At 39.2% G+C, this 26,727-nt stretch overlaps 1 protein-coding gene across 4 annotated transcripts; it reads left to right on the top strand.

Moving 5' to 3' along the window:
* The first annotated feature begins 1,378 nt into the window (after positions 1-1,378).
* On the top strand, positions 1,379-23,642 carry UPF3A (UPF3A regulator of nonsense mediated mRNA decay). Of its 4 annotated transcripts, none has more exons than XM_061472674.1 (10): positions 1,379-1,636; positions 3,584-3,690; positions 10,560-10,666; positions 12,450-12,548; positions 12,631-12,741; positions 16,032-16,087; positions 16,179-16,337; positions 18,126-18,286; positions 20,703-20,777; positions 23,088-23,642. In XM_061472674.1, the coding sequence occupies exons 1-10, from the start codon at positions 1,457-1,459 to the stop codon at positions 23,431-23,433; spliced, it is 1,401 nt and encodes a 466-aa protein (XP_061328658.1). In that variant the 5' UTR covers positions 1,379-1,456; the 3' UTR covers positions 23,434-23,642. The 4 variants fall into 4 exon arrangements, 3 of the variants coding, with proteins under 3 accessions (XP_061328658.1, XP_061328659.1, XP_061328660.1); XM_061472675.1 differs by having other exon boundaries at positions 20,703-20,941; positions 23,088-23,299; XM_061472676.1 differs by lacking the exon at positions 10,560-10,666 and having other exon boundaries at positions 1,507-1,636; positions 20,703-20,997; positions 23,088-23,401.
* The last annotated feature ends 3,085 nt before the right edge of the window (positions 23,643-26,727 follow it).

Raw genomic sequence — 26,727 nt, 5'->3', positions numbered from 1 at the left:
CACTAGAGCCACAAGATTAGACAAGTTGAAAATGGCCAGAACTCTTGAGAAAAATGGGTCACATAGCAAAAGAATTTGTAAAGGTAAAAGGGAGGTGGGGGGACGGGACACGATGACTTGATACGAAGTAAACTAGTGCCTGGAAAACAGGTTTAAAGTACTTCTAGCTTAAGTCAAAGATAAAGAACAATGTTTGTGTTGTAAGTCTGTGGTAAGATAACAGGATTTAGTGGCCCCACTAAACATAACTGAGTTATTTCACACCATCCTACTTATCAGTTAGATTGGAGAGGGTGTCTCCCGAACATCTGCTAGCTTTGGATGTTCCTTGTCTGCCCGTCCTGTTTTGCTTGCAATAAATTTTGCAGGAAGGTCACGCTGTTCTAAATCTTTGGCAGCTATCAGAACCTTACAGATATGGCTGGTTTCAGCTAGTTGTGTGATTATTGGGGCATCCAACTGTGCCAAAGGTGAAAAGTACAGTGAGGAAGACTGCTGACTTCATCTTGAAGACCCCTGCCAGCATGAGGTAGACTGCCTACTTCATCCTCAAGACCCCTGCTCACGATCACCGGAGAGCAGTGTGCAGACACCAAGAGGAGGAGACTTATGATAACAATTTCCTGGAGCTAGTTATAATATTCCCTGCCTATACTCGGGAATTATGAATATGTATATGGCTATTGCAATACTGAAAGTATATAAACCTGTAACAAATATTAATCAGTGTGCCTCTGGCTATGGTCACACGCCCAGCGCTGTTGCTTTTGCTTTCTTGACTTTGACCCTCAGTAAAACCCTGTTATCTCTATTAGAGGAGTGAGCGCCTATTTCACAAAACTCTGTAAAGAGTGTGTCTTAACAGCTACTGATTAGGCAAGTCTCATCCTTTAAAGGATCCGCTCTGAGGCTACTATTACATCTGTCCTTATGGATCATGAACGACTGTAACCAACAAGGCCATCAGATGGATAAAGTAACAGCAAAAGCTTGCTGCTGCACGCTGGGTCTTCTGTCTAACATCAGTCATGAATATAAGCCTTAGGTTGTTTCCTTTTACCTTTTATAGAGCAATTTTAATTGACAGAATAGTTTAAAAGATTGATAAAATTTACTATTTCTTCCAGTTATGACCTGATGGTATGACAGCTCAGATCTCCATGACAAGAGAGAAATGGGCAAATTTAACTGTCCTTTCCCCCACGGGCACAGCGGGGTGCATGAAACCGCCTTTCCCCAGCAGCCGGGAGGATGCGGATGAAGACACCAACGGCAGCGGCACGCCCCTCTCACAGCCTCGACCGCCGACCGGGTGGGGCAGCGGAGCCCCGCTCTCCCCCAGTGAAGCCTCGCGAGATTCCCCCGTGCTACCGGCCGGTTCTCGCGAGGTTTCCGCTCGGCTGCGGGCGGTAGTGGGGTCTCCGTGCGGTCGGAGCGGGAGCCCGGGCCGGGGTTCATGAGGGGTGGCGGCCGCGAGAAGTGGTCCATGGACATCCCGCTGCGGCGGGAGTCTCCGCGTCGCGACACAGAGGCTCCGCCAAACCAGCTACCGCCGCCAGCACCACCTTCCCCGCCCTCCCCGCTGCTGCCGGCGCCGGGTAGACAGCGAGATGAGAAAAAAACGGCTCTGAGCAAAGTGAGGGGGCGCGGGCGCAGCTCCGGGCGGGCGGAGGGACCGGGGCGGGGCGGGGCGGGGGGGCGGTGCCGGGGCTCGCCCCTGGTGGGGAGGGAGGCGGGAGCGGAGCGTCTGCGGTGGGAGATCCCGCAGGACCAGAGGAAGTTTGCAGCGGGGAGCACGTCGCAGGTAGGCCTGATTCGACAGAGCGAGGCTTAATTTCAGGCGATTCAGATGTTTAAACGGATGTTGGCTCGTCTGAAGAATGAGGGTGCCTGTTAATTCAGGTGTTCGAGATCCCCGGCAGCGTTCCTCGTCGCCTTTAGCGCTTCAGAAATCGAGATTGGCACTTGCTGTAGCAAAGCAGCGTCTGCATGGACCAGGGCGCTTCTCTCGCCTTTGCTTTATTCTAGCACTTTTCAAAGAATGCGTTGCGTAGAGTAGTACGAGATTAGATTTATTCTCGTTTTCTAAATTGAAAAACTGAAAATCACCATAGCTTAAAAGTTGAGTTAAACCCAGGTATTGCTGGGAAATGGAAATAGATTGCCTGAAGTTTGATGGCCATTTTACTGATGTCTGTGCTGCCATCATTGTGTCCCAAAGGTTTTCATTTAGTTTGCTGGCCTTTATTACTGGCCATTTTACCTGAATGTGGTGGGTTGACTTAATGCCTGTCAGATCCCTAGCCAGCCGCTCCTTCATGCCTTCCTCAGCAGGTCAGGGGAAGAAAATAAGATTAGAAAAACACATGGGTTAAGGTAGAAGCAGAGAGATGATTTACAAAGTGTTGTCACGGGCATAACAGATGTAACTTGAAGAAAATTTATTTTATTGCTAAGTAAAAGAGAAGAAATCAAAGATTAAAACACCTTCTGGCCTCTTCCTTCCTAGGCTCTCCCTCCCCTGCCCCCAGGCAGTGCAGGAGGGTGGGAAATGAGGGTTGTAGATAGAACATAACAGCTCCTTTCTGCTGCCCCTTCCTTCTCACACCCATTCCCAGCTCCACCTTGAGGCCCGTGCCATGGGATACAGTCCTTCATGAACTGCTCCAGCGGGGGTCCCTGCCACCCGCTGCAGTTGTTCATGAGCTACTGCAGCATGTGTCTTCTCCATGGGCTGCAGTCTTTCAGGATAAGCCTTCTTCAGCTTGGGTTCCTTCTCTGTGGGCCACAGGTCCTGCCAGAAAACATGCTCTTGCACGGGTTCTCACAGGCTGAAACTCCCTTCAGGGCATGTCCAGCTGCTGTGGCATGGGGCTCTCCACAGGCTGCAAGTGGCTATCTGCTCTACTGTGGACCTCCGTGGGCTGCAGGGGGTCCTCACCATGGTAATCTCAGGGCACCTGGAGCACCTCCTCCCCTCCCTCGTTTAGTTTGATGTCTGCAAAGCCATTTCTTGTGCTTTTTCCCCTTACTCCTCTGCTGCTGTGCAGCCTTTTCTGTCCCATCTAAAATACTTTTCCAGAGATGCCACTGTCTTGGCAGAGGCTGAGCTGTGCCCTGTGGTGGGTCCATTGGAACCTTCTGTGTCCAGCACAGGCTAGCCCCAGTTTCTCCTCACAATGACCACCCTGGAGCCCCTGCTGCCAGAACCTGGACACATAAACCTAATACACAAAGCTAGTGTTGTAATAAAGGACTTAAAAGTTAGTTTAAGAGATACTATAAGTGGTATACTGATGCTGTGTTGTCAGTATGTATTTCTTTTTTTTGGTCATCCGTTAAATATTTTGTTACTGGTTAAATTACAGTGGTTCTCAAGCTCTTCATCAGAATAGTTCAGTTACCCTACAGTTTTACAGCCTTAGCAGAAACTGAGATAGGGAAATTGTTCCACCTGTCAGCAAGTCCAAGGTAAATTACTATTCAGGGAACAGTTTTTAAGGAGGAGTCACATGATTTGTTTAGTCTCTTTCTACAGTATTTAGATCAAAGATAAATCTCCTTTTTTCTTTTATATGTGCAGGTAGTTATTCGACGCCTTCCTCCTTGTCTAACTAAGGAGCAGCTGGAGGAACAGCTACATCCTCTCCCTGCCCATGATTATTTTGAGTTTTGCACTGCTGATCCCAGGTGAGGATGAGCTGTTTATGTAGGTTTTCAGGTGCTTAAAGCCAAATTAAGGTATTTTGGACATACCGAATCACCTGGTTTTCCCTTTTTGTTAGTTCTGTTAGGTTACTTAAAATATTTCTGAAAAGCTGGCTACATATGCAGAGGCAGTGCTTCCTGCCTTTTTCTTTTACACTGGTGATTTTTAAACCAGAATATTTCTGTATATGAATAGGGCATAATTTGGTTTGAAACCCTGACGTCTCTTTTAACCTTCATTGGTAAAATGCAACAGGCTGTTTTATTGGCTGTGAGAAAGATTCAACCTAGGGCAGACATCACGGAATTCTTTTCATGAGTGCCATTTCAGCTTAATTTCTTTGTTTGCTTACTTGTTTGTGTATTTATTTTATGTGGTTTTCAAATAATTCAGTTTTATTCATTTTTGTCTCAAGCAAAACTAAAATAAAATTGCTGCTATATTTATGTATTCAGTATCACCATAGTAAAATATAATTCCCTTTCAAACAACACAATTTCCAGAAGAGAAGGAACTTAACCACTGAAATGAACAAAATACCCTGTGTGCTACATCTACATGTGTTCGGGAAAACTGATCCTCCTTGCCCTTCTTAGCCTTAGCGTGCACTGAATCACCCTCCACTGGCACAAGATTCTTTCGATTAATGAGAGGGATCTTGGGTGTTTATTGCTAACCAACTTTTAAAGGTAGGGGTGACCCCACCCAGAGCAGATAGCCTTTCCTGTGTAGGAATTTGCTTGTGACCAATTTTGCTTAGAACAGTCTGGTTCCTGGGTTGATTTTGTTTGAAAAGGTGCTGCCACTTCTTGCCACCGCTATGTTATTAGGTGGTTAAGTCTGACTAGATAATCTGTCAAAGTCAGTTCCACAGTCAGAAAGAAACATGTCTTACTTAGCGAATCTTTACGGCAGTTGTGTGACTTACAAAGTTACACCAGTGCACAGAAACAAAATGGTGCTTCAGATTTCCTGGTAGAACCACTGTTAGGAAAGAGAAGCATTTAGTATGATTGAAAGTCTTCGTAGTTACATTTTTCTTCTGAAGTTTGTCGTCTGTACTTCCAAATGAGTCTCTTTAATGCTTCTGTCCCAGCTGTTCATTTCATATGGGGAAAATATCAAAGGCAAAGCAAAATTTCTCTGAAGAAGAGCATCTCTCTGTCCTGAGTGTGTTTGGCTACCCAAATGCCAGAAAACAGTTTAAAAGATTACAGTTTTCGAGAACAGTTGTTGGCATAGGAATTTAGGGAGTCAGCCATTGTAGAAAAGAGAAGGCACTGACAACAGCTGTCTGTATGAAGTTTCCTTTTCTCTCTGCTTTTATGTCACAAGATTTTTTTGAGTATCAAAAATCTTACTGCCTACTTACTTAATTGCACCCGTGTCAGGTTACTGATGAAACTGTTTTTTTCTCTCATGCTGTGTTGTCATGTGCTTTCATATAGCTAGGGGCAGAATGTATGTATGTATAAAAAAGCTTGTTAGATTGCTTGTATTACACAGTAGTTTATTCTGGTAGAGGGATGAGGACATGCTTGAAAAGCAGATCTTGGTGATTAAAAGTATAGAGTCTGGAGAAAATAAAGCTGTATTTCTTATATGGTTTTACTACCTGACTTCAAGCAAACAAAGAATATACATGTTTAATTTTTTTTAACAGTGGAATCTTATATATGTGTTACTTGGATTTTCAGTTTCCTTTAGTCTTGTGTATGAGCCCTATGATAAAAGAATGATCTGGGAGAAGAATGTTCTCTCTCTCCTGAGTTTTGGATTCATGTTCTCTTCTGCCTTCAAAACTTTAAACTTTCTACAAAAAAAGTGTTTTCATATACGTTTGAACTTTTCAGCATGAACTGCTTCATATTTTTTCATCTTGCTTCTTAAAAATTATACTTTCATACAAAAGGTGTGGTTTTTCAGAATGGGTTAATCTGTCAAGGTTTGTGTGGCTGCAACTTCTTTCATCAAACGACACAGTTTCAATAGGCATTTAGTTGTGGTTCTGCAGAGTATTGGCTTGAGTGGTTACTTGTTCTTTGACTGGCCCAGGATCACTTTGCCCCATTTGTTTGAATGCTGACGCACAGCCTTGTGCATGTGTTTATGATTTAACTCTTTACATGTTCATACACTCAAGAATATAAAGTCAACTTTTACAAATTGTAATTTAGAGACAAGATTATTCCACTGAGTCTTAGTCTTCTCTTATCCATTGGAGAACTCTGTTCTGAGTATAAAGCATTGTGTTGCAGTAAGCTGTTCACAGAATTTCAGAAGACTCTCTAGATGTGTTTTCACACCATTTCAGCTGACAGGAAGAGCTACAGCACAAGGTGGACATGTTCTCTCTACAGTGTCCTCTGGTTTTCACTGATGAGCTTTTTTCTAGATTGTGTACCATGTGCATAGTGGCAACCAATCCAGGGAATGCAGTGATAATGAAAAAAAGAGACGATTAAAAGCAAATTTCATGTTATCAAGTAAGAGAATGATTTGGAGAAGCTACTTAGTGAAGAGGATCTATTTGTTGGAAAGAGAAGAGGGCCTGCAAATGTTTTGATGTGGGAGCAGACAGATTTGCTGTATTGTTTCAGTGTAACCCTGTCATGTGAAACTCTGGATAACAGAATTTTCTAATAGCTCCTTCAGATTTCTGAGGAATACAGACTTGGTTTTTGTTTTGATGTTCGGTTGCGTTTTGTTTTTTGTGTTGATTTTGTTTGCTTGTTGGTTTGGGTTTTTTCTCAGAACACCTTGTTAAACCACGCAGCCCCTTGCCAGAAGTTGATGCCAGAAATTGTGGAGGTTGAAAATAGTTGAGGAGCAGTTAGGCACTTACTTATGAAAACCGATTGAACACAAGGAAAAAGTTCTGTATTACAAAGTCCACAGACTGCAAGTAACTGAAATGATATACTAGGTGAAGTGTCAGTGTACAGTTTCTCCTTTTTAACAAGCTACTTGTAAGCATCATCCACTAGTTGCTGCTGGAAAGAGAACTAGAGAGGTCTTGAGTATAATTGTTCCTACATTCTTATTTCCAAGGTCATTTCACCTAGAGAACAAACCAAAAAAGACATGTATATCAACTCCAGTTTTTCTGTTTTTGCACTTTAAAGGTTATCTTTAAGTTTACAATGTCTTATTAGAGGCAAGCTGTAAATTTTTTTAAGGTTTCATTTGATAAAGCAATGTCATTAATGTATCACACTTTCTCAGTTATATCTATTTCAGTAAAATCAATTCAGAAAGCAACTTGCATTGTGTTTTGTTCATTCTTTTAGATCCATCTGATTCACTGCATTACATTTACTCTCTCTTGTATATTGACATCAAAGTGCAAATAAAACACTGATTCTATGACCTTTAGGGGTGATTGTTGAATAAGCACACTATCCATAGCTGATAATAAAGATTCTGCCTTCCTGACAGTCTATCTTGTTCTCAGACTCCAAATGTTAACTTTTTTTTTTTGTTTTCCAGATACTCTTTCTTTTTTTTGTCTGCATGTAAATATTTCTGAGTCTTTTAAAACTTGAGTCAAGCGATTGAGTTCTGGCCCTGCAGGATTTGGGTCATCCCTTGGTACTGGTGCTGATGCTGAGTGCTAGGACTCATTAATAGTGTTGCGAGGTAAAAGTAATGGGATCTGAACAGGAGCTTTGTTTACATGAAGGCTAGTCAAATAGTCAGTGCCATGCCACGTATCACAGACAGTGATAAAGCTTCTTGCAGACAGCACAACTTTTCCTTCCATAACTTCTTCCCAAAGTTTTGCTCAGGGTTATTGTAGGCAAATAGCATTAACACTGTAGGATGGCACCGGGAACCTGCAGCTCTGAAGGGGCAGCATTTTTAGATCTTTGAGGGAACTACCACTACTAAGTTCTGGATGGAATGAGTGACAGTCTGTCATCACAACTGATGCTGCTTTGCTGGGCAAATTGTGCTCACTTTTAAAAAGGAAAGACTAATTTAAAATTGTTCCAGTTCCATCAGCTGTGTGAGTGACCACAGAAGGTGAGAGACAAGCATGAAGGCCAGTGGATTTTAGCTTGGTATGACAATATAGATGATAAATCACTCATTTGATCAGAACTTACTATGTAATATAAAAATGGATGAAGGAGTTTATTTAACACTCCAAATTTACACATGGAGATCTATACATGTATATGTCTATATACACCATGATTGATAAATAGATAAGTATTTTTACTAAGATGTGATGGCTGGTTTTATAGTTTACGTGTTGCTATTTATATTATAAATACCTATTTAAAATGGCTTTTGTGTATACCAAGCTTTTTACACAGTTGTGTTAAAACTTATTTTGTAGAAGCAAACTATTAGAATGTGTTTGTTACTAAAATTGTCATAAAAATAAGGGCTTAAAGAGATAATAGTGTTATGGAAACCCATGTAACCTAAAAGATTGAATACCCTTTAATGTACAGCAAAAACCAAATAAACTGTGTTGTACTGCAGAAGTGTATACAGTCAGACCCATCTGTGTTATTGCCATCAGATTGCTCTAAGTGATATCCCAGAGTACCAACATCACATGCAGTGCATCTATCCAAACCATGATACGAATGGAAAGCAGCATTATAAACAGCAAACATGGCAAAATAAAACCAGCTGCCTGATTATAACTGCGCAACCTCAAACCACATTCAAATCCTGAATGAAATTCGTGCTCCTTGAAAAAAGGAGGAGGCACACACAGCCCCGCAGCCCTTTTGTGGGACTTGGCTGGAAGGAAAACTGAAGAGCAAAAGCTGTGTTTTATCCAGAAACTGCTGAACACAAAGTACATGAGTAGAGCAGGAGTATTTCTTTGTAGGAGAGGGTATTAGCCACAGAGTGCCTGTGGCCCTGTGAAGCCCCATTCATTCTTTGCTGTGAGCCACACTGGTGAGTCCTTCATGGATAGACGGTAAAATCCAGAGAGGGGAGCAGCACTTGGATGTCAGATGTCCGAAACATGGAATAAGAGACAGTATTTAATATGCAAGCCAGTGCCAAGCATTCAGTCTGCTAGATTTAGTAGTTTCCCATTTCAAGAGTGGCTTTTATGCATTTTTTTTTTAGGCACACTGCACATTGCTGGGTCAGAAGTCTAAGACAGGGGTCTGAAACACTCAGTGATCAGGCTTTAATACACTAAGCACCCTGACAGCTAACTTGGACTCATATGAGAACCAACTTTTTTTTGCTTTGCATCTTGGTGGCAACTGCAGCCACTCTTGAGATACCTTGTGTTGCATATGCAGACTGGAGATTTGCACATCTGATCCCAGAGAATTCTGAACAGTTTACAGAACCCCATGACAAAGCACAGCCACGTGCATCTATGCTCACTTAGTCAAGCTGTCAAAGGATGCTTTCAAGTGGCCCATAGCTGCGTGGCACTAGTGTAGACTGGGTGGATAAGGGAGCATGCCATGCCTGCAGTGTCTGATTCGTGTCAGGAGCATAGACCCAGCCATGCCCTAGCAGGCATTTTTGTGGGTACCTGCTTACACTATTATGCTATTCCCATCCTAGAATATAAAAATATGAAGAGTATATATAGATGAAATAGCTCTTCCTTAGAAGACATCCTCTGCATGCTGTACAAACACTCCATAGCTGGTATTTGCAGCTAAATGAAAATTACATCTAAATGAAAAAAAAAGCACCTAGGTGTTTTTGTTTAACACATTCCTCCTGGCTACAATATCAAACATAAAATTGGAAATCTCCTCTGAAATAGCAATGGGATTGAAATGAAGTTGCAACTATGTGTGTTTATTGTCTTCTGCTGCTGGTCTTCAGTTTGTCTGAAGACTGGCCATGTTCATATGAGCATAGGGTGTTAAAGTTAGAGGCTTGTGTTGAGGTGTGTTCAAAAACCTGGCATAATACAAAGCCATCACAGAATTCACTGAACATAGTTCAAGCCAGACTTCGCTGTATCACAGTTGCTGGGGTTTAAAACATATACATGCCATGATTCACAATAACTTAGCTGATGTGTGATAATTCATTAAATTACATGAACTCAGTTTCACTGATGGTGTGCCAACCCTGAGGTTTTTATTAGGCACATTAAATGTTTACCCTTAGAGTGAGGTCTCTGCCAATAAATTCTGGAAGAATCAGAATTAGTTTAGGTAAGTACCTGTTGTTTTGCTAGAAATGCTTTGGATTTTCACAGTAATTGTTCTTCACATCTAGACTTTTCATATCTATTGATATAGGTGTATGTCAGATTGAGTTTATTTATTTGTATGTAATTCAGTGGATTATTTTGCCAATTACTGGGTTATTTAATCTTTCTTAAAGGTGGAAATCTCTTTAAATACAGTGACAGCATGGCAACTGCCCTTTCACTAGGAGCTTTTACTTGCTTTCTCCTGTTTCAGTGACAAAACACTTCCTTAGCATGATCAAGAAGTTCCCCAAAAGGACTGCTGTTATTCCTGTTTCTTAAATCATTAAATCTGAGATTTAAAATTAAATTAAATATGATTAATTTTATAATCATATATTAAATGTGATCCTGCACAATGGAAGCATATGCTCCGCAATTCAGGGAGACAAAGTAAACTAGAAGTATTAGTTTCAGTTCGGAATAAATTTCACAGTTGCATCTGGGAACCCAGTTGTTCAGTTGCTTTTTGTTTTATATACATACATATATATATAAAATTAGATTTGTATATGTAAAGGCTTCAGTATGCATGTTTAAGGTAGCTGTTTCTCAAAGAAGATGAAAATTGCAGTGTGATCTTCTACTTTCTTAGTAGTTCTGAACAGAATAGTAAATAACAGAAAATAAAATTTTTTCTTGTTGCAGCCTTTATCCTCATCTCTACTCAAGAGCATACATTAACTTTAGAAATCCTGAGGACATCCTTCTTTTTAGAGATCGCTTTGATGGCTATGTCTTCATTGATAATAAAGGTTGGACTATTTGTAAGACGTTAAGTGCGTATATACATACACTATTATAGAACTTTCATTTGCTTCCTTTTTGCTAGTTATGGCTTTTTTCCTCGATACACAGCTAATTACCTAAACATATATTAAAATCTAGCACTTGAGCAATGGTGAAGTGCAAAATATATTTGACATGCAATCTTGCTTGTCTGTGTGATGTGCATGCTTTATCTGCATTCTTATACCTACAACAATATGCTGTCAGCATCTTACTAAGATCCTTATGTGGACTTCACAATGCATTACAACAGTAACTGAACACATTGCAAGCATGAATCATTACATCTGCAGTGTACTTCTGTGGGATAAATTTGTGCCACTTATTCCCATTTTGAAAAAGCAAGACGAAGACTTCATAATTTTGGTTGCCCACTTTGAGGTATGTACAGCCTGATGATTTAGCACATTTGCAGGGATCTAGATTGGAGTTCCAAGAACAAGATCGACAAAATTGGTTGCCATTTTTAGAACATTCAGTCTGCAAAAGTTTACTCAATAGTAAGGAAAAACTGTAATGTAGGTATGGATAAATCCAGGTCTCTTAACAGTACCATGAATGAAACTGCCATAGCCAAGAAATGGCATTTTCCCTTTAGCAGTTCCTTGCCTCCTTCATGCATACCTTCTGTAAAAAAAAAGCATGGATTGTATGAAACAGAAGTAAGCACGTGGGTTTCTTTTGTAGACATTGTCTACTCTGTACACACAGTGTGTGATTCCCAGATTTCAAATTCTGTGTGTTTTAGATAAACAAATTAGAAAGAAACTATGATTCTGCCAAGGCTTCACTTTTCCCAAATTGAGCACATTCTTCAGTGTTATGCTTTACTGAATCCAGGATATTCTGTATATTACAAAACTGAGCATGGACACAGCCGGCCAATTCGGCATGATTGATTGTGCAAATAAAGAGCACAGGTTTTGATTAAATATGCCCTCTGGTGAGGCTTCTGTCAGCATTGCATTTATGAGGCTAAATTAAAACAAGGATTACCAGCTTCAATAAGGTTAACAAATGTTCTAACAGATTTAAGCCTGGTTTTCAGTGGACTTCAGCAAAGTATAATCTTGGACCTGCTGCAAGTGGAAACCAGTCAAAATTCGGAAGTTACACACAGTTCTGACTCCAGTCTAAAGAAGAATCCAGTGTTTTAAGGCAGAATTAAAAACAGAATCCATGCCAGTAAACACAGTCAAGAAGTTGTGTAGTCCATCATAAACAGAAAGAAATGAAGTTTCACACAATTTTACATGTTGAGTTTTACAGTTATGGTTCTGAAAGAAGGTGGTATGTTTTATTATTGCATATCACCCAGCATTTATTTACTTTTTCAGCTTTTTGGCAACAAAACTTTACAGAAGCAACTCAATTCTTTCAGATTCATATCCCAGCAGTATTTACCACTTGTCAGGCTGAGATTTTATGTAAGTTTTTCTAATCAATGAAGAATTAAAAATGAATTATAAATGGTAATGCAAGAAATTTATTGTGCAGCAGTAGACATCATTTTGAAAGTTTTTGTTAGCATGTCCAAAACTATTCAATGTTGCTATATATAATTAAAATACAAATGTATTTTGGTTTGAATATAAAATAATTTTATTAGAAGTTTGGATGGGATTGTAGAAGCCTTCACCTTTGATTTCAAGTTAGACTGCCCAACACAAGTTTCAAGACTTGAAAACCTTACTTGAATATGGGGAAAGTGTTTACCTCTCACAAAATTAAGCACTGATCTCCTTTAAGGTTTGGAGTATCCTGCAGTGGTTGAATTTGCTCCATTCCAGAAGATTTCAAAAAAGAAGCTGAAGAAGAAAGATGCTAAAGCTGGGAGCATTGAAGACGGTAAACATATTTTCTAGGTGTTCAGTGGATTCCATTTCTGTGATGCCCTGCAAAGTATTAATCAAAAAATTTTTCTTCACAGATCCAGAATATAGGAAATTTTTAGAGAGTTATTGTGCTGATGAAGAGAAAATCTGTGCCAATCCTGAGATTCTTTTGGGAGAGATTGAGGCCAAAACAAGGGAACTCATTGGTCTGTTTTCTTGATTTTTCTTACTATTGAGAATTTCAAGTATCTTATTTTTATATCTTTATTATATTACCTGCAAGAGCTGACCTGCTCAGTCTAACAGACTGGGACTATCGCAGTTAAATTTTTGTTATCCAGCCAAGTTGTGGCAGGAAACACCCTACCTATTAAGTCTCTATGCATGGAATCATTTGACTTTACTGGAAGTTTTGCATGCACAGTAGCTTGAGAAATAGGTCCTTAATAATTCTGAATGTTCTCAGATGTATTAAAAGGTGGAAGATTTATTTTTAAAAGCTAAAATAGCTGATTATTTAACAATTGATCATTGGTACTAGCTGCTTTTATTGAGAAACATGGAAAGATCCCTGTTCTCATGTTCAAGATTCTGCAAAAGCTTTGAAAGTAAGGCAACACCTTGTTTTATGTATGCATGCAGCATGAGTTTCACAGTGTTGGGGGGAATCTTTAGTACGAGCAACATTGAAATCTTCAGTGCTATTATGCAGCTTTCAGGATGACATGGAATAGTGATGTGCTGTATCTCTAAGTGACAATGTGCAGTACACTTAGTCTTTCCCTAGGTATGACAATTGAATAGGAAGAAAAAACAACCTTCAATATTATTTTTTTACCGTGTAAAAGTAGCCACCTCTTTTGATTAGAATCATAAGAACACAATCATAGAATCACTTAGGTTGGAAAAGACCCTTAAGATCATTGAGTGCAACCATTAACCTAGCACTGTAAGTCAACCACTGAAACATGACCCTAAGTGCCACATAAAACATCTTTTAACTGCCTCCAGGGATGGTGACTCCACCTTCCCTGGGCAGCAAGTTTCAGTGCTCAACAGCCCTTTTGGTGAAGAAATTTTTCCCAGTATCCAGTCTAAACCTCCTGTACCGTAACTTGAAGCTGTTTCACCACTTGTTGCTGTTGTTTGAGTGTTGCCTGGAGAGTTTTGGAACTAAATTTAGAGGAAATTTAAAAGTAAGACGTGTGGACATTTAAATAATCCTGTTATCAGTAGAACTTGTTTGTTACAGTTCTAGATAGGGAAGTTCCGCAACAATTTTTATTTGCTCCAAATCTTCCCTAGTATTTGACATCAGAGTAAAAGCAGTCAAAATTTTCCAAGAAGTTTACAATTCACAGAAAGTTTGCAGTTAATTACAAGAAAGATTTATAAATATCAGCAAAAATGATTAGTCATGAGAGTTGCAGATTTCTGAATAAGAATGTTGGGTGAAGGCAGCTTTACATTAGGAGTATTCGGTTTTTGTTTCTGTTAAATCATGGGATATCAAATTAGTTATTTTTTCTGCTCTTCAAAACTATGGCTATTGCTAGCAGTATAAAACTTCAGTGGATAGCAAATTTATAGCAGAATTATGGGAAGGATTAGTTGTATGTCCAGTTGTAAAGGTGTTAACTCCTACTTGAAGTCAATGAAAGATATGCCCAGGACTTTGTTGGCAGAAGTGGGCCTCACATTCTCAAGATCTTTCCAGGTAGTGTTACTGCAAACCAGCATGTTTCATGCATCATGTTAGATACATTAGCTCATCAGTTTTTGCATGACAGAGAGAGATACAGCAAATTTTCTTTGAAACAAGATGAAAATAAGCTCATTCTTCTGGCTTGTTTGTAGAGAGCAGGATTAAGTATAAAAGTCACTGCTGACAGAGGTCCTCATTTTGTAATTTATTTTATTTTAAAATTTCTTAAATATTTTAAGAAAGACCTGTTAAACCTGTTAGATTTTTATTTGGAATAAGGCGCTTAAATAAGATGGGTAAAAGTCAGGTTTGAGAAACATTCTTTTTTGCCCTCCTCTTCTGACAGTACTTATCACACCGCCTCTCTCCCTTGAATTTACAGTTGTAATTTCTGAGTAAACCTTTTGCACCACAGCCTTAGTCATGGCTAGGGTTGTTCAGGACTCCCAGTGCAGCTTATCCTTTCCCCAGGCCCTCCAATTACAATTTGTGATCACTCTCATCATGTAAAAGTGCCCAGAAGCAGACACTGCTCAAACAGGAGAACTTAATGGAGCTGGAGAGGGAGAAGCAGAGATGCAGGTCTTGAGGGCCTGGTAGGGAAGGTTTTGGTTGTTGCTTTTGACCATTGATATTTTCTAAAAATAAATACTGAGTCCTTTCAAACCTTCTCATTCATAAATGTGTAACAAGGTTTTATCATTAATGGATGGGTTGCTCTCAGAATATTCACACTTTGAAGAGAAAAACACTTAGGTGTTTTGGAATGAATTGTATCTACATTTTAGCTATGCCATTTCAAATCTATTGAAACTTTTTTTTATTATTATTATTTCTTCCTTTTTTATTTTTATTTTTTCCCAAATCCTGCCATGCATTTCAGTTGTGAAATTTTCTTCAGGTTTGAGGAAGAATCCTATGCATAACTGTAGAGCAACTTCTAGTAGTAAGCATTTTTTGTAGCTCTATCCTGGGACATCTTAAGACTGACAAAATTTGTTGTGACTAACAACAGCTGTAAATCATGAATGCTATACATGACACAGAATTTGTTGATGTTCTCTGAGTATTTGTAGCATTTGGGGATGGTTCAGGCAGGTGACTTAGGCTGGATTTCAGAGTGCGGAGACAGCTCTGTAACATAAGACTAGCTGTGTGATCCAGCAGATGAGGCATTTGATTTGCTATTTGGGAAGCCAGAGTTTTACTGAATCTGCTGATACTTTGCTGTGTTACTGGAACAAACCATTTCTCTCTTATTCATCCTGTTTTCCCCTGGAGAGGTGAAGGCTAAATGGTAGTTCAGTGGAAATGTTGTATGAGAACGAAAATGCTTCCTTCATGATGTACTTTGAAACCTGGGATTGAGAAGTGCTGTGTGAGATTACATGGGCTACATATGAACAGCAATATAGCTGGGTTTTGATGTACAAAATTAAATGGTAGGAACGGATTCTGAACACATTTATTTCCTTTTTGGTGAAATAACTGTTTGATGAGCAAGAGAAAAGAAAAAAGCCCATTATCTTGAACTGAAAAGATATGAGTTTTACTTAAACATTAAATAATGATGCAACTTATCTCTGTTGCTTCTAACCCTAAGAGCAAAAAAGCAACAGCGTGTTTCTAAAGCAGAATGATAGGAATGCCTTCAAAAATATGTAAAACAAATAGGTTTATTAATTATTTAGCTCCCTTGCAGGTCAAGCTAATAAAAAAGGGGTTAGTACTAAAGTAATGAGTACATTTTTTAGGAGTTGAACACTACATCACAAATTTTTTGTGTTTTAGCTAGAAGAACAACACCCCTTTTGGAATATATTAAAAATAGAAAATTAGAAAAGCAGGTACGTTCAGACTTTTGCCTGAAGTTCAACATTTATGTTTCACATGGTTTTCTGTTGGACAATTCAAAGTTAATCATTTTGAACTCTTCAGAGAATACGAGAAGAGAAAAGAGAAGAACGAAGGCGGAGAGAACTGGAGAAGAAACGTCTGCGGGAGGAAGAGAAAAGGAAGCGCAGAGAAGAAGAAAGACGTAAAAGAAAGGAAGTGGAAAAGCAGAAGAAAATCTCTGAAAAAGAAATAAGGATCAAGGTACCTTTATGAAAACATAATGTTCTTCTGTTGAAATTATCCAGAACTTCCTTTGCTATGTCACTGTTTAATTTAGTGTGCTTCAGTATAGTGTGGAGATACCAGGCCAGTTCTGACTGGAAGGGAAAGTAACATAGGACTTTGACTAAGTAACATTGTTTGAAAGTGGAGCTGATTGCCTTAGGTATCAGTTACTAGTACTATCAGTTACTAAGTAACTATCAGTTACTTAGATACCAGCCTATAAAGTGCTGATGCAGTCATGGCAGGTAACTCAGATGTCTTTAATACAGCGCTGCTGCTTTCTATGCTGACATAACCTGACATACCCAAATTGTTCTGTGCCAGCATGTAGGAAGATTATTGCAAATATGGCTTTAATACTTCATGTCATGTAAATCTTCCTCTAGCCATATCTGCAGAGAGTTTTTAGTGTTTATGCTTATGTATTTTAATAGCATGCTTTAACCAAGTTATAACAAAGTCTTTCTAATTTCAGGCTGCGCTGCCTTAATAACAGTCTAAATGGACATGGTTTTAATGGTTTCACTTAGGCAGGTGTATTTTGTGCTGTTAACTCTGGACATTTAAAACCTTATTTGTATAAGATGATATAGATACAGCCTATTCATCTGAACTAAATTTTGTGGTATTAGAAAAGCTTTATAGGCTGTTTTGAAGAGGAAAATTGGTGTTAGAGGCTGTAGCTTAATGCAAGGACACACAGACTCACTCCAGATCTCGTGTTGAGAAGCCACAGACCTATTTCTTTTTTCTTCTGGATAACAGTTTCCTTCACCTAAATGTATAAAAATAGTTCTGAAGCCAAATTAGAGCTTTTTCATATCTGGGCATAAGAAACCACTCTAGAAGTTCAGAAGAAAGAGACTTACTCCTTCAAATATATTCCTCAAAGTGACTGTCCAAAACCCCCCAGTATTTATGATGTATCTGTGGTAACCTTGAAAGCTAGCTCTATCTCTGACAGAAGAGGAAAATGTTACCAGAGGGAAATATTAGAGAACTTCTAAATATCAGAGAAGAATAACCTGTGCTCATTTCAGAAAAACTGGTGAAATGAAAAGGCTCATGAGAAGCTCTGCTTATTCCTGCTATGTTAAGAGAGATGGTCCTTCTGTAAAGATTATTCCTATAATGCTAGATATGCTCAAGCCCTGTGTGGGTTATTTGTCAGGAAATGAAGAGGCTTCTTGAAAATCTTTCTCTCCAAGGTGAAAATACAATGCAGTCTTTTCTTCTAATGTGATATTTTCCTCAGTCTGTATTGCTGTCAAGGTGTATTTATACTAAGGACATACTTCTGTATGCCAGTCTATCCAAAGTAGTTCACATGACACATATTTTATATACAGTATTTCAAGAAGTGAAGTATTAATACTGATCTCTTTGTAGTATGGTAGAAGTTCTACTTCTTATTTAATTAACAGTAACATTGAGCTCTATTATCCGATTTCTAAGAAATCAAAGACCATATTAATGTCTTTAAAAGTCAGGAGAGACTAGATAAGTGCTTTCTGCAGTATTCTCAGCATATTTAAAAGTGTGCAGTTGAATGCCTGGTAATGACTTTCATTCCTCAGCAAAAGTAAACTGCCAATTTTAAATAACTTTAAATTTCATAAATAAATAAAACTTTGTAAAATACATTCCTATCATTTAAATATTTTCAATCTTAATATGCCACCAGTATATTTAATACATTCTTAAAATGTCTGCTACAACAGAGGAGAGTAATTTTACCTCATAATGTAAATTAATATCTCTTAGCTTCTCAAGAAGCCTGAAAAAGGAGATGAACTGGCCAGTGAAAAGCACAAAGAAAAAGGTGAAGAAGCTGACATTGAGGAAAACAAATGGGAAAAATCACCTGGATCTGGGAGTATAAGATCCAAGTCTTTGGAGGGTTCACTAAAAGACCTTAAAGAAAAGTAAGTAATATTTCTCTTTTAGGCTTCACTTTACATCCTAAATGCTTTCATCTCAAGGCTTCAAGAGGATATAACTGATGCACTGACTGGTGTTTTGTCAGCAAAGAACTGGTTTCATTCTGTGTGTGATCAAATCTCTCACTGTCCTTTTTGTAAAAGGTTTTTAGTAACAGCTTGCTGACCTGATGGCAGTATTAGTGGATGCAATTTGTTACTTGTGAAATGTTTTGAAATCCCAGATTGGAAGGATTTCTGCATGAAATGCACTCAGAGTTTCATTGTTATTTCACCTGTTCCCCATCAGGTAAGGCCTTCCTTCCATTACTGATGTCAGACTAAATTAGCTAAGATGCCTTACTTTCCCAGGTGCAAACCAGTATCCTTTTGACTGTGCAGGTACAGTAAGTACTACCTTGTCTCTCCAAGGCCTCATTTCATCATGATTATTAGTGGATGTGATTAGGTTGCAAACTGTGAGCTATTTCACCTGGCTCAAGAATTAAAATTGAAACTATTTTGTCACTGACTCAGAAATCACTTAATAAACTAAATTCCAGCTCTGTGTTCAGAAGACTGAATTACCTGTTTGAAACCGTATCTTAAAGCTCAGTAACAATATTTTTCTACCACAGATTAAAACCTCAGTAGGTATGTGAATGTACATGGACACAGAGGGATTTGAAACTCTACGAAGCAGAAGTATGCTTCTATTCCCTTCCATTAATTTCTGCTTTCTCTTTCTCTGGCTGTGTAACTTTCTCCTGTGTCTCTACTTTGTAGCTGCTTTTCCTCACTGTTTCCTCTCTTGCCTGCCTGTTTGGTATGACTCAATTTTAGAAATGTACTTTAACCACTGTTGAACTGGAGTTTGTATCCCTGTCACCTGCCCATCTCCAGGTGCATCCATTCCTTCCTCACCCACAGTAACAGGCAGAGGAAGAGAGAGGTACCAGCCAATGCTACAGCAACACATTGAGATGTGTCATCCTGGCTTTTTGGAAAGTTATGCTCTGAGCCTTGCTAGGACTTGGAGTTAGTGTCTAGAATAACCTTTTAAACCTGAAACAAAATAACTTACAGCCACATATCCCTTGAAAGCTAACATAGTATTTTTTATATATGTATATATATATGCTACAGGTACAGTATCTCTCTAACTGTGGTTGATTCACATGTCTGTGACAGCTGGGATGTTGCTTCCACTTGGTGAATGTGTTAATACTGACACACGCACAGACTTCTGAGATGCTGAATAATTTACCTGTCATTCAGATTTTGTTGCTGACCTCCAGATTTTTCTGAGATGGGGCCCCTGTCTTGGTGGCCCCAATAATGCCCAAGTTCATGGCAGAGGCTGACAATTTTCACAATTTTTTTTTTTTTTAAAGTGATGATACAAAAAGATACAATTTTATTGATATGAAACCATTCTAAATGGGAAGCATATCACTATTTGATCACTGCACCCTTAGAAAATCACCACTCTCCCTGATTCTGTTGGCTGATTCCCAAAACATGAGCACACTGTCAAAAGCAACTTTCCGGTTTCAATTTTAAGTATTTATCCATATGTAATGTATAAAAAGAAACTGCCTGTGTCTATGCTCCTTTTAAAGTTCAATCTATTCTGTAATCTTTCTTCATTATTTGCAGTTTGGCTGTATGAAAGAAGCACCTGCTTGCTGAACAGGAACAAAGAAGTGAATGAGAGAGCTGAGAATTGTATCAGACAGGCAGCAGAATGTTGCAGACTAATAATCTTGATAATATAAATCCATTGCAGCATAGCAGAGATTAAGTATTATGTTGTGGTAAGGTAATGGTCTTTTGCCTAAATGAAATATGCAAAGGTAGGCTAAATTACTTGGAGCCGTAATAAACAAAGTCCTGGAACATAACTATTAATTTCACAAATGCCTTCTGCAGGTTGTAGTGTTGGCGAATAAAAATTCTGTTAAATAGAGACATGAAACTTTAAAAATTGATATATGTTCCTTCAGGCCCTGAATGTTCCCATTCAAGGGTTTACTCATACATGAGTCACCTCAAGAACAGGCCACGAGAGCTAATCATAAAGCATGTGTTTATGTGCAGAGCATTGGGGAACTATTTATGGGATTGCTAGAAAGAATAAAAGTTGAAGAACAGGCCTTCCACAACAGTTGCACCATCATCTAATTTTGCTTGTAAAGCTTTGTCTGCTATTTTGAACTGAATGCATCATCTAGGGCTGGACATACATGAATGCAGGAAAATTGCACCTAACCCCTTTCTAATGAGAAGAAAACAGCCTTTCCATGCAATTGATCTAAACATTGTTGAAGTCAAACGAAGGCTTTGTATTATAATCTTCCAAAGGTTTGGTTTTTGTTCTGTTAATTGCTTGGATTTTCTCTCTTTTTATGCATACTCATAGGTCACAAAATGACAGTGACAAAGAGCAAAGAGATTTGGAGAGAAGATTTCGAGAAAAAGAACCTGAGAGACAAAGGTATCGATTGGATGATGGCAGAAAGCATAGAGCTCACTATGAGTTTGACAAGTTTGTGAGAAGGAATGAAGAAGAGCTGAAATGGGGGAAAGGATACAATCAAGACAGAGGAAAGAAAGGGAACTACAGCTACAGCTTCACTGTGGAGGCAGTAGACAAACTGGGTAAAGAGGACAAGTGTGATGACATGGCATCCACAAAGGAGCGCATAAGAAATAAGGTTCTTTTATTCATTTAGGATAATCTTTCATTAGTTAAATATGCTTCAAGATCACAGGTTTTACTTTTCAAATTCAGCATGAAGATACTTTTTCAAAAAAAGTAATTCTTTCATTTTCACTCAAACACAGACTTCTTTCTGTTGTTATCAGAAGACAACAGCAGCTAAAATAAAGTTACAGGTTGCTCATTCATACTTACAATATATAGGGAAGACTGTCTATCTTCCTTTCAACCCTAGCACTTTTAGAATGCTATTCTTGGAAGCCTTGTATTTTACAAGCATATTGAAAAGAGTCATACTCCTGATCTGTAATGAAATTTTAAAAAAGTGGCATGCTAGTCTTAAAAATTTACTTGGATTACCCAGCTCGTAAGGGAATTATGGATTGGCTAGGCCTTGCTTGGTAAAGGAACTCTAAGGACTTAAGTAAATAGCTAATTCAGAGACCATTGTGTAGAGAGGGTGAGAATGCACAAATTCTTGAGTTGTGCTAGCTTTCATGCAAACTACAAGGTACTGTGATATGAAAAATCATTTGGACGCTTTACCATAAACTTTCAGTGGGCACTACTTGTCAAGAGGATCCAGCTTTATGCAGCTGTTTGTGATGCAGAAAGATGGATGTCAGACATTTCATACCATACTACAGAGTACTACCTAGAATAATCTGGTTGTATGGCCCAATAGTGAACCTCGTTATCTGCTCTAAAGAGATGGAGAAACAAAGTGGAGGAAAAAAGACAAAGGTGAAGGAAAAGGAAAGAAAAAGGGAAAATGCATACTAGGAATAAGAAAATGAAAGAACAACAGACTAGAATGACTTCAAATTACGAAGGCAATTGAAAATTAGTATGGTTTGATTTAGAACAGTTTCAGTGCTCTGCCACTGTCTTAAAATACGCTGTTTGAAAGCTCAGGTTTTGGTGAATGGGTTACTTAATAACATTAAAAAACTGGTGAGAGTAAACATTCTTATTTAGGAAAAGACTCCTTTAGCAGAGTTTCTAAACAGTGTGTTTTCATATTGAAATTTCAAGAATAAAACAAACTCTGGTGAAGTTTAGTATAGGATAATTTTCCAGTTGTTACCTGCTAAACTGTTCTGGTTTGTCTTTTTTTTTTTTTTATGCTTGTATTTTTCATTCATTTGCAGAGTTGCAAGTGTACAGGCTGTTGTTCTTGATGTTAGTGAAAGTAGCAATATTTTTCAGAGTTTCACCCATAATACTGTGTTTGATAATTGTCAGCACTATTTCTCCTTGTTTATGTCCAATCATAGAATCATAGAATGGTTTGGGTTGGAAAGGACCTTAAAATCATCAAGTTCCAACCCCCTGCCATTGGCACGGACGCCTCACCCTAGACCATGTTGCCCAAGGTTCTGTCCAACCTGGCTTTGAACACTGCCAGAGATGGAGCGTTCACCACTACCCTGGGCAACCCATTCCAGTGCCTCAGCACCCTCACAGTAAGGAACTTCTTCCTTATATTTAACCTGAACTTCCCCTGTTTAAGTTTTAACCCGTTACTCCTTGTCCTGTCGCTACAGCCCCTGATGAAGAGTTGCTCCCCAGCATCCTTGTAGGTCCCCTTCAGATACTGGAAGGCTGCTATGAGGTCTCCACGCAGTCTTCTCTTCTCCAGGCTGAACAGGCCCAACTTGCTCAGCCTGTCTTCATACGGGAGGTGCTCCAGTCCCCTGATCATCTTTATAGCCTCCTCTGGACTTGCTCCAACAGTTCCATGTCCTGTTTATGTTGAGGACACCAGAACTGCACACAATAATCCAAGTGAGGTCTTACGAGAGCAGAGTAGAGGGGCAGGATCATGTATCATAGGATCTTTTAAATTTTACAGCTTTCTTAACTTACTCAAAATGCCTGGCTCCCAAGAATAGCGTTACAAACAAGACAGATATTAAAGACTCAGTCAATTTTCATTACACTCCATTTTTTTTCCTGGGTTTAGGATATGTAAAATGATTTAACACAACATCTGCTTTCTTCACAAACATTCATCACTTAAAATCCCACATATGTATCCTTCAGAGGTTTCTCAGAGTGTTAATCATGCCTCCTTTCTTCCAGGATCGCCCAGCCATGCAGTTATACCAGCCAGGAGCTCGCATTCGAACACATACGGGATGTACAAGTAAAACCTATGACTGCAGTGGGAGACCTTTTGAAGATGCTCTTGATAAAAGGTATGAGGCAGATAATTCAGCTGGAGGGGGTTCTGAGAAGAGTGAAGAACCAGAATAAAACAAACTGGAGGAAAGACTTGTGGAAAGGGATGAACTTAAGATTCAGTGTCACTACACAAAAACCCATGGGGCAGTTCCAGAACTCCACAGGTGATTGCATCAACAAAATCAGCATAGTTCTGCCTCTTACTTTCTGTAAAGTAAATGGAAGAGTGACTGGAAATGTTTAACTCACTGCAAAGGAATATTGTTACTTTTTTACAAAAAGCAGCGCAAACACTATTTGCCTAATTTAAAAGCAGTTCAATATTTTATTAGATTTAATTTGAAAACCTCTAATACTTTTAGAGAAGTATTTATACAAGATTTTTCAGAAGCTATTCCACCTTTTCAAGCCTAAAGAGATGAAGGGTTGATTTTCATCCATTTGAAATCTGAGGCACCTGTCCTACAAATGCTGGCAGAAGTCGGGGCTGCTGCTGGGTGCTGCAGTAGGACAGAGTGGGACCAGCCTTGAGAGGAAGCTCTGGAACCAGGGGTGTTTGCAGGATGGGGCCCACTGCTTGCACAGCTGTGAGAGGTGTCCGTTGGTACCTGTACCTTGGTGTGTTTACATTGGTGTTCAGTTAACTGTAGTGTCAGGTACAGTATTAGTAAAGCTTCAAGTACCTTATTAGAGAGTTTCTCATTTTCTGAGCCACTTTCACCTTCTGTGTGTTAATAGATTCTTTTGCTTACAACAGCAGAAAGCTAATGCCCACCTCAGCACTTAAACAGTGTATCTGGTTTTAATAAATCAACTGGGTTTTATGTTTTTGACACTGACTTTTCAAAAAAAAAGGTGGTTATACAGTGATGACTTTTTATATGCTGATGTTTCATACATGCTGCAGTTGCAAGATTTGAACATGTATGACACATGAATGTTCTGTAGTTCTATTTGTTAAAGACATAAACACACATGAAAGTCAACTGCAAACTACCATTTTGTAAGATCTAGGCCAAATCCTGCCCTCTGATGCAGGCATATATGTGTCTGTGTATATATATATATATATATATATGTATATATATATATAATGTCTCTGTGTGTATCTCCCTATTGGTTTCAATGATAGCATCGTGTTTAATGGAAGGGCAGAAAATGTTCATTTATCTTTCATGGCTGAAAATGACTCAGTTGTCTTAAACTGAGACCTGCTTTGTTTGTTGAAGTTAAATAGTAAGATATTAATTTATTTTTACATCCTCTTTGAACATTATATTATTTGTCACAACATCCAATTGTTCCAGACTGAAAAATTATTGGTTGAATTTTCCCAAATGTTAAGCATTAAATAGAATAAAAAGCAAAAAGATTTTAACTATGATTTGGAGGCGTAATCATCTGCAATGTTTCCATCTATTACTCTAGAACAATTATGATCCTATGCTACTCTGTATTCTTCAGAAGCATATAAAAATAAGTTGAGAACTTGAATATCAAGCTAGTGAGCTGCCAGCTCAAATGACTTCAAGCTTAAGTAGAGCTGCTGCTAGAGAATCATTTGGGCTGAGCTCCATCTAAAGCCAAGTTCATCCTTACTGCAGAGAAAGGGTGTTTTCTTGGTGGCCTGGCTGAGGAGGGTGGCGTTAGCATGGATCAGGCTTTCCCCTCACTCAGTGGCAGAACCTTAACTGGGTGAGAGTCTGTTCACAAGCAGGTATTTCGCACCCATTGGCATGCCCAGGGGAGGCTGCAGGAGGGCTTTCACCTGTGAGAGGGACCCAGTGGACACACAGAAGCAGTGATTTTTGCACCAGCTTGGTACTTTTTGGCTTTCAGGCTGCTCCCCCACCTTCCCCTGAGTGCAAGGTGATGGGTACCTCTTGGTGGCATCACAGGTAATTAACAAATGCAGCTTGTTTAGCAATAATTTCATATTTGGGGCTTCTTAGTTTCCATCCCTTCTGGTTACCAGAAGGTGGGTGTCAGACCCCAGCTCAGTAAAAACTGTCAGGGTTTAAACACTCATGTCCAGCCCGTCAAGCTGCCATGACCTCACTGACTAGGATTTCTGCAGCCCATTCACTTGTTCTTGCTTTCCCATGAAGCCATCCTCCTGCACCAGGGCCAGAGAGCTTGGCCTTTGCCTTCTGCATCCACATGGAAGGAATATTCAGGCCTTTGGGATGTAGCTGCAGAGAGTGCACTAGTGAGCGTCTGTCCCACGGCTGCATCCTGAGCTGCCTCCAAGGAGACCCTGCTGCCTGATGGCTTGGCTATGCCAACAAAGGAATTCCTTGAACAACCTCTTTTACTCTGCAGGCACCAGCATCCATTCTCCCACATCTGAGAGGTAACATCCCAACTTTCCACAGCAGAGACATTTTTCCATCCATAGGTTGGTTGTTTTTTAAAAAAATATTCTTTAAAGGCATGACATACTTTGCATGTGTTCGTGCACAGGGTTCCTGCTCTCACTGCCCAGCTCCAGGCTTACAGAGGTAGGCTCACGGCAGCTTGTTCTTGCAGACCTCCACTGCGTTACACACTTACCTGTGTGCATGCATGCTCACACGCACACAGAGGTATACACACATTTGAATGGAAAATACCACAGGCTTTCTTTGCAGAGTCCTACCAGCTGAAAAACACTGATGTCTCCACCATATGGAGTATATGAAGATACATTCCTTGTCCCATTCAGAAAAAGAAAATGGGATACACAAGTAGCTAATGCTGGAAGTGAGCACATCCCGTTAGTTCAGCTGTGGGGATGTTCTCTGAAATCTCTGGATCCCAACACCATTAAGAAGTGCTGCCAGATTATCAAGGTGAGATACCACAAGCGGACGGGTAATGGGGTGGCCTCTGGGCTGCAAGTGAAAAAAAGAGGAAAAAAGTAGAAAGAAGTGGAAGAAAGTGGAGAAACTGGAAAAAGAGGAAACAGTGGAAAAAGTGGAAAGTGGAAAAGAGGAAGAAAGTGGGAAAAAATGGAGAAAGTGAAAAAAGTGGAAAAAATGAGAAAGTGAAAGAAGTGGAAGAAGTGAGAATGCATAAAATGTGGAAAAGTGGAAAGAAGTGGAAAAAGTGAAAAAGGCGGAAAATGGAAAAAATTAGAAAAGTGGGAAAAAGTTGAAAAAGTTGAAAAAGTGAGAAAGTGGTAAAAGCGGAAAAAAGTGAAAAATGTGGGAAAAGTGGAAAAAGTGAGGAAATAGAAAAAGTGAGAAAGTGGGAAAAGGTGGAAAAAGTGAAAATGGTCTAAAAAGTGAGAAAGTAGGAAAAAAGTGGGATAAAAGTAGCAGAAAAGGGAAGAGAAGGGCAGGAAAGGTAAGAAGGAGATGAGAGGAAAGGAGACCGGAGAAGGAAGAAAGAGAAAAGAAGAAAGAAAGAAAAATGAAAGGAAAAACGAAAAAGAAAGAAATCAAGAAGAAGAAAAAAAAAAAAGAACTAAGAAACAGGGAAGAGGAAAGGAGAAAAGAGAAAGGGGAAGAAAAATAAAAGTGTCTCACCACCCTCACAGTAAATATTTTTTTCCTAA

Source organism: Pezoporus flaviventris, unplaced genomic scaffold, assembly GCF_033815535.1.
Source record: "Pezoporus flaviventris isolate CSIRO_AGI_PZ_B2104156 unplaced genomic scaffold, CSIRO_AGI_Pfla_v1 ptg000072l, whole genome shotgun sequence".
Lineage (NCBI taxonomy): Eukaryota > Metazoa > Chordata > Aves > Psittaciformes > Psittacidae > Pezoporus > Pezoporus flaviventris.
The sequence above is the reverse complement of the archived record's forward strand: the minus strand, read 5'-3'. Positions and strand labels throughout refer to the sequence as shown.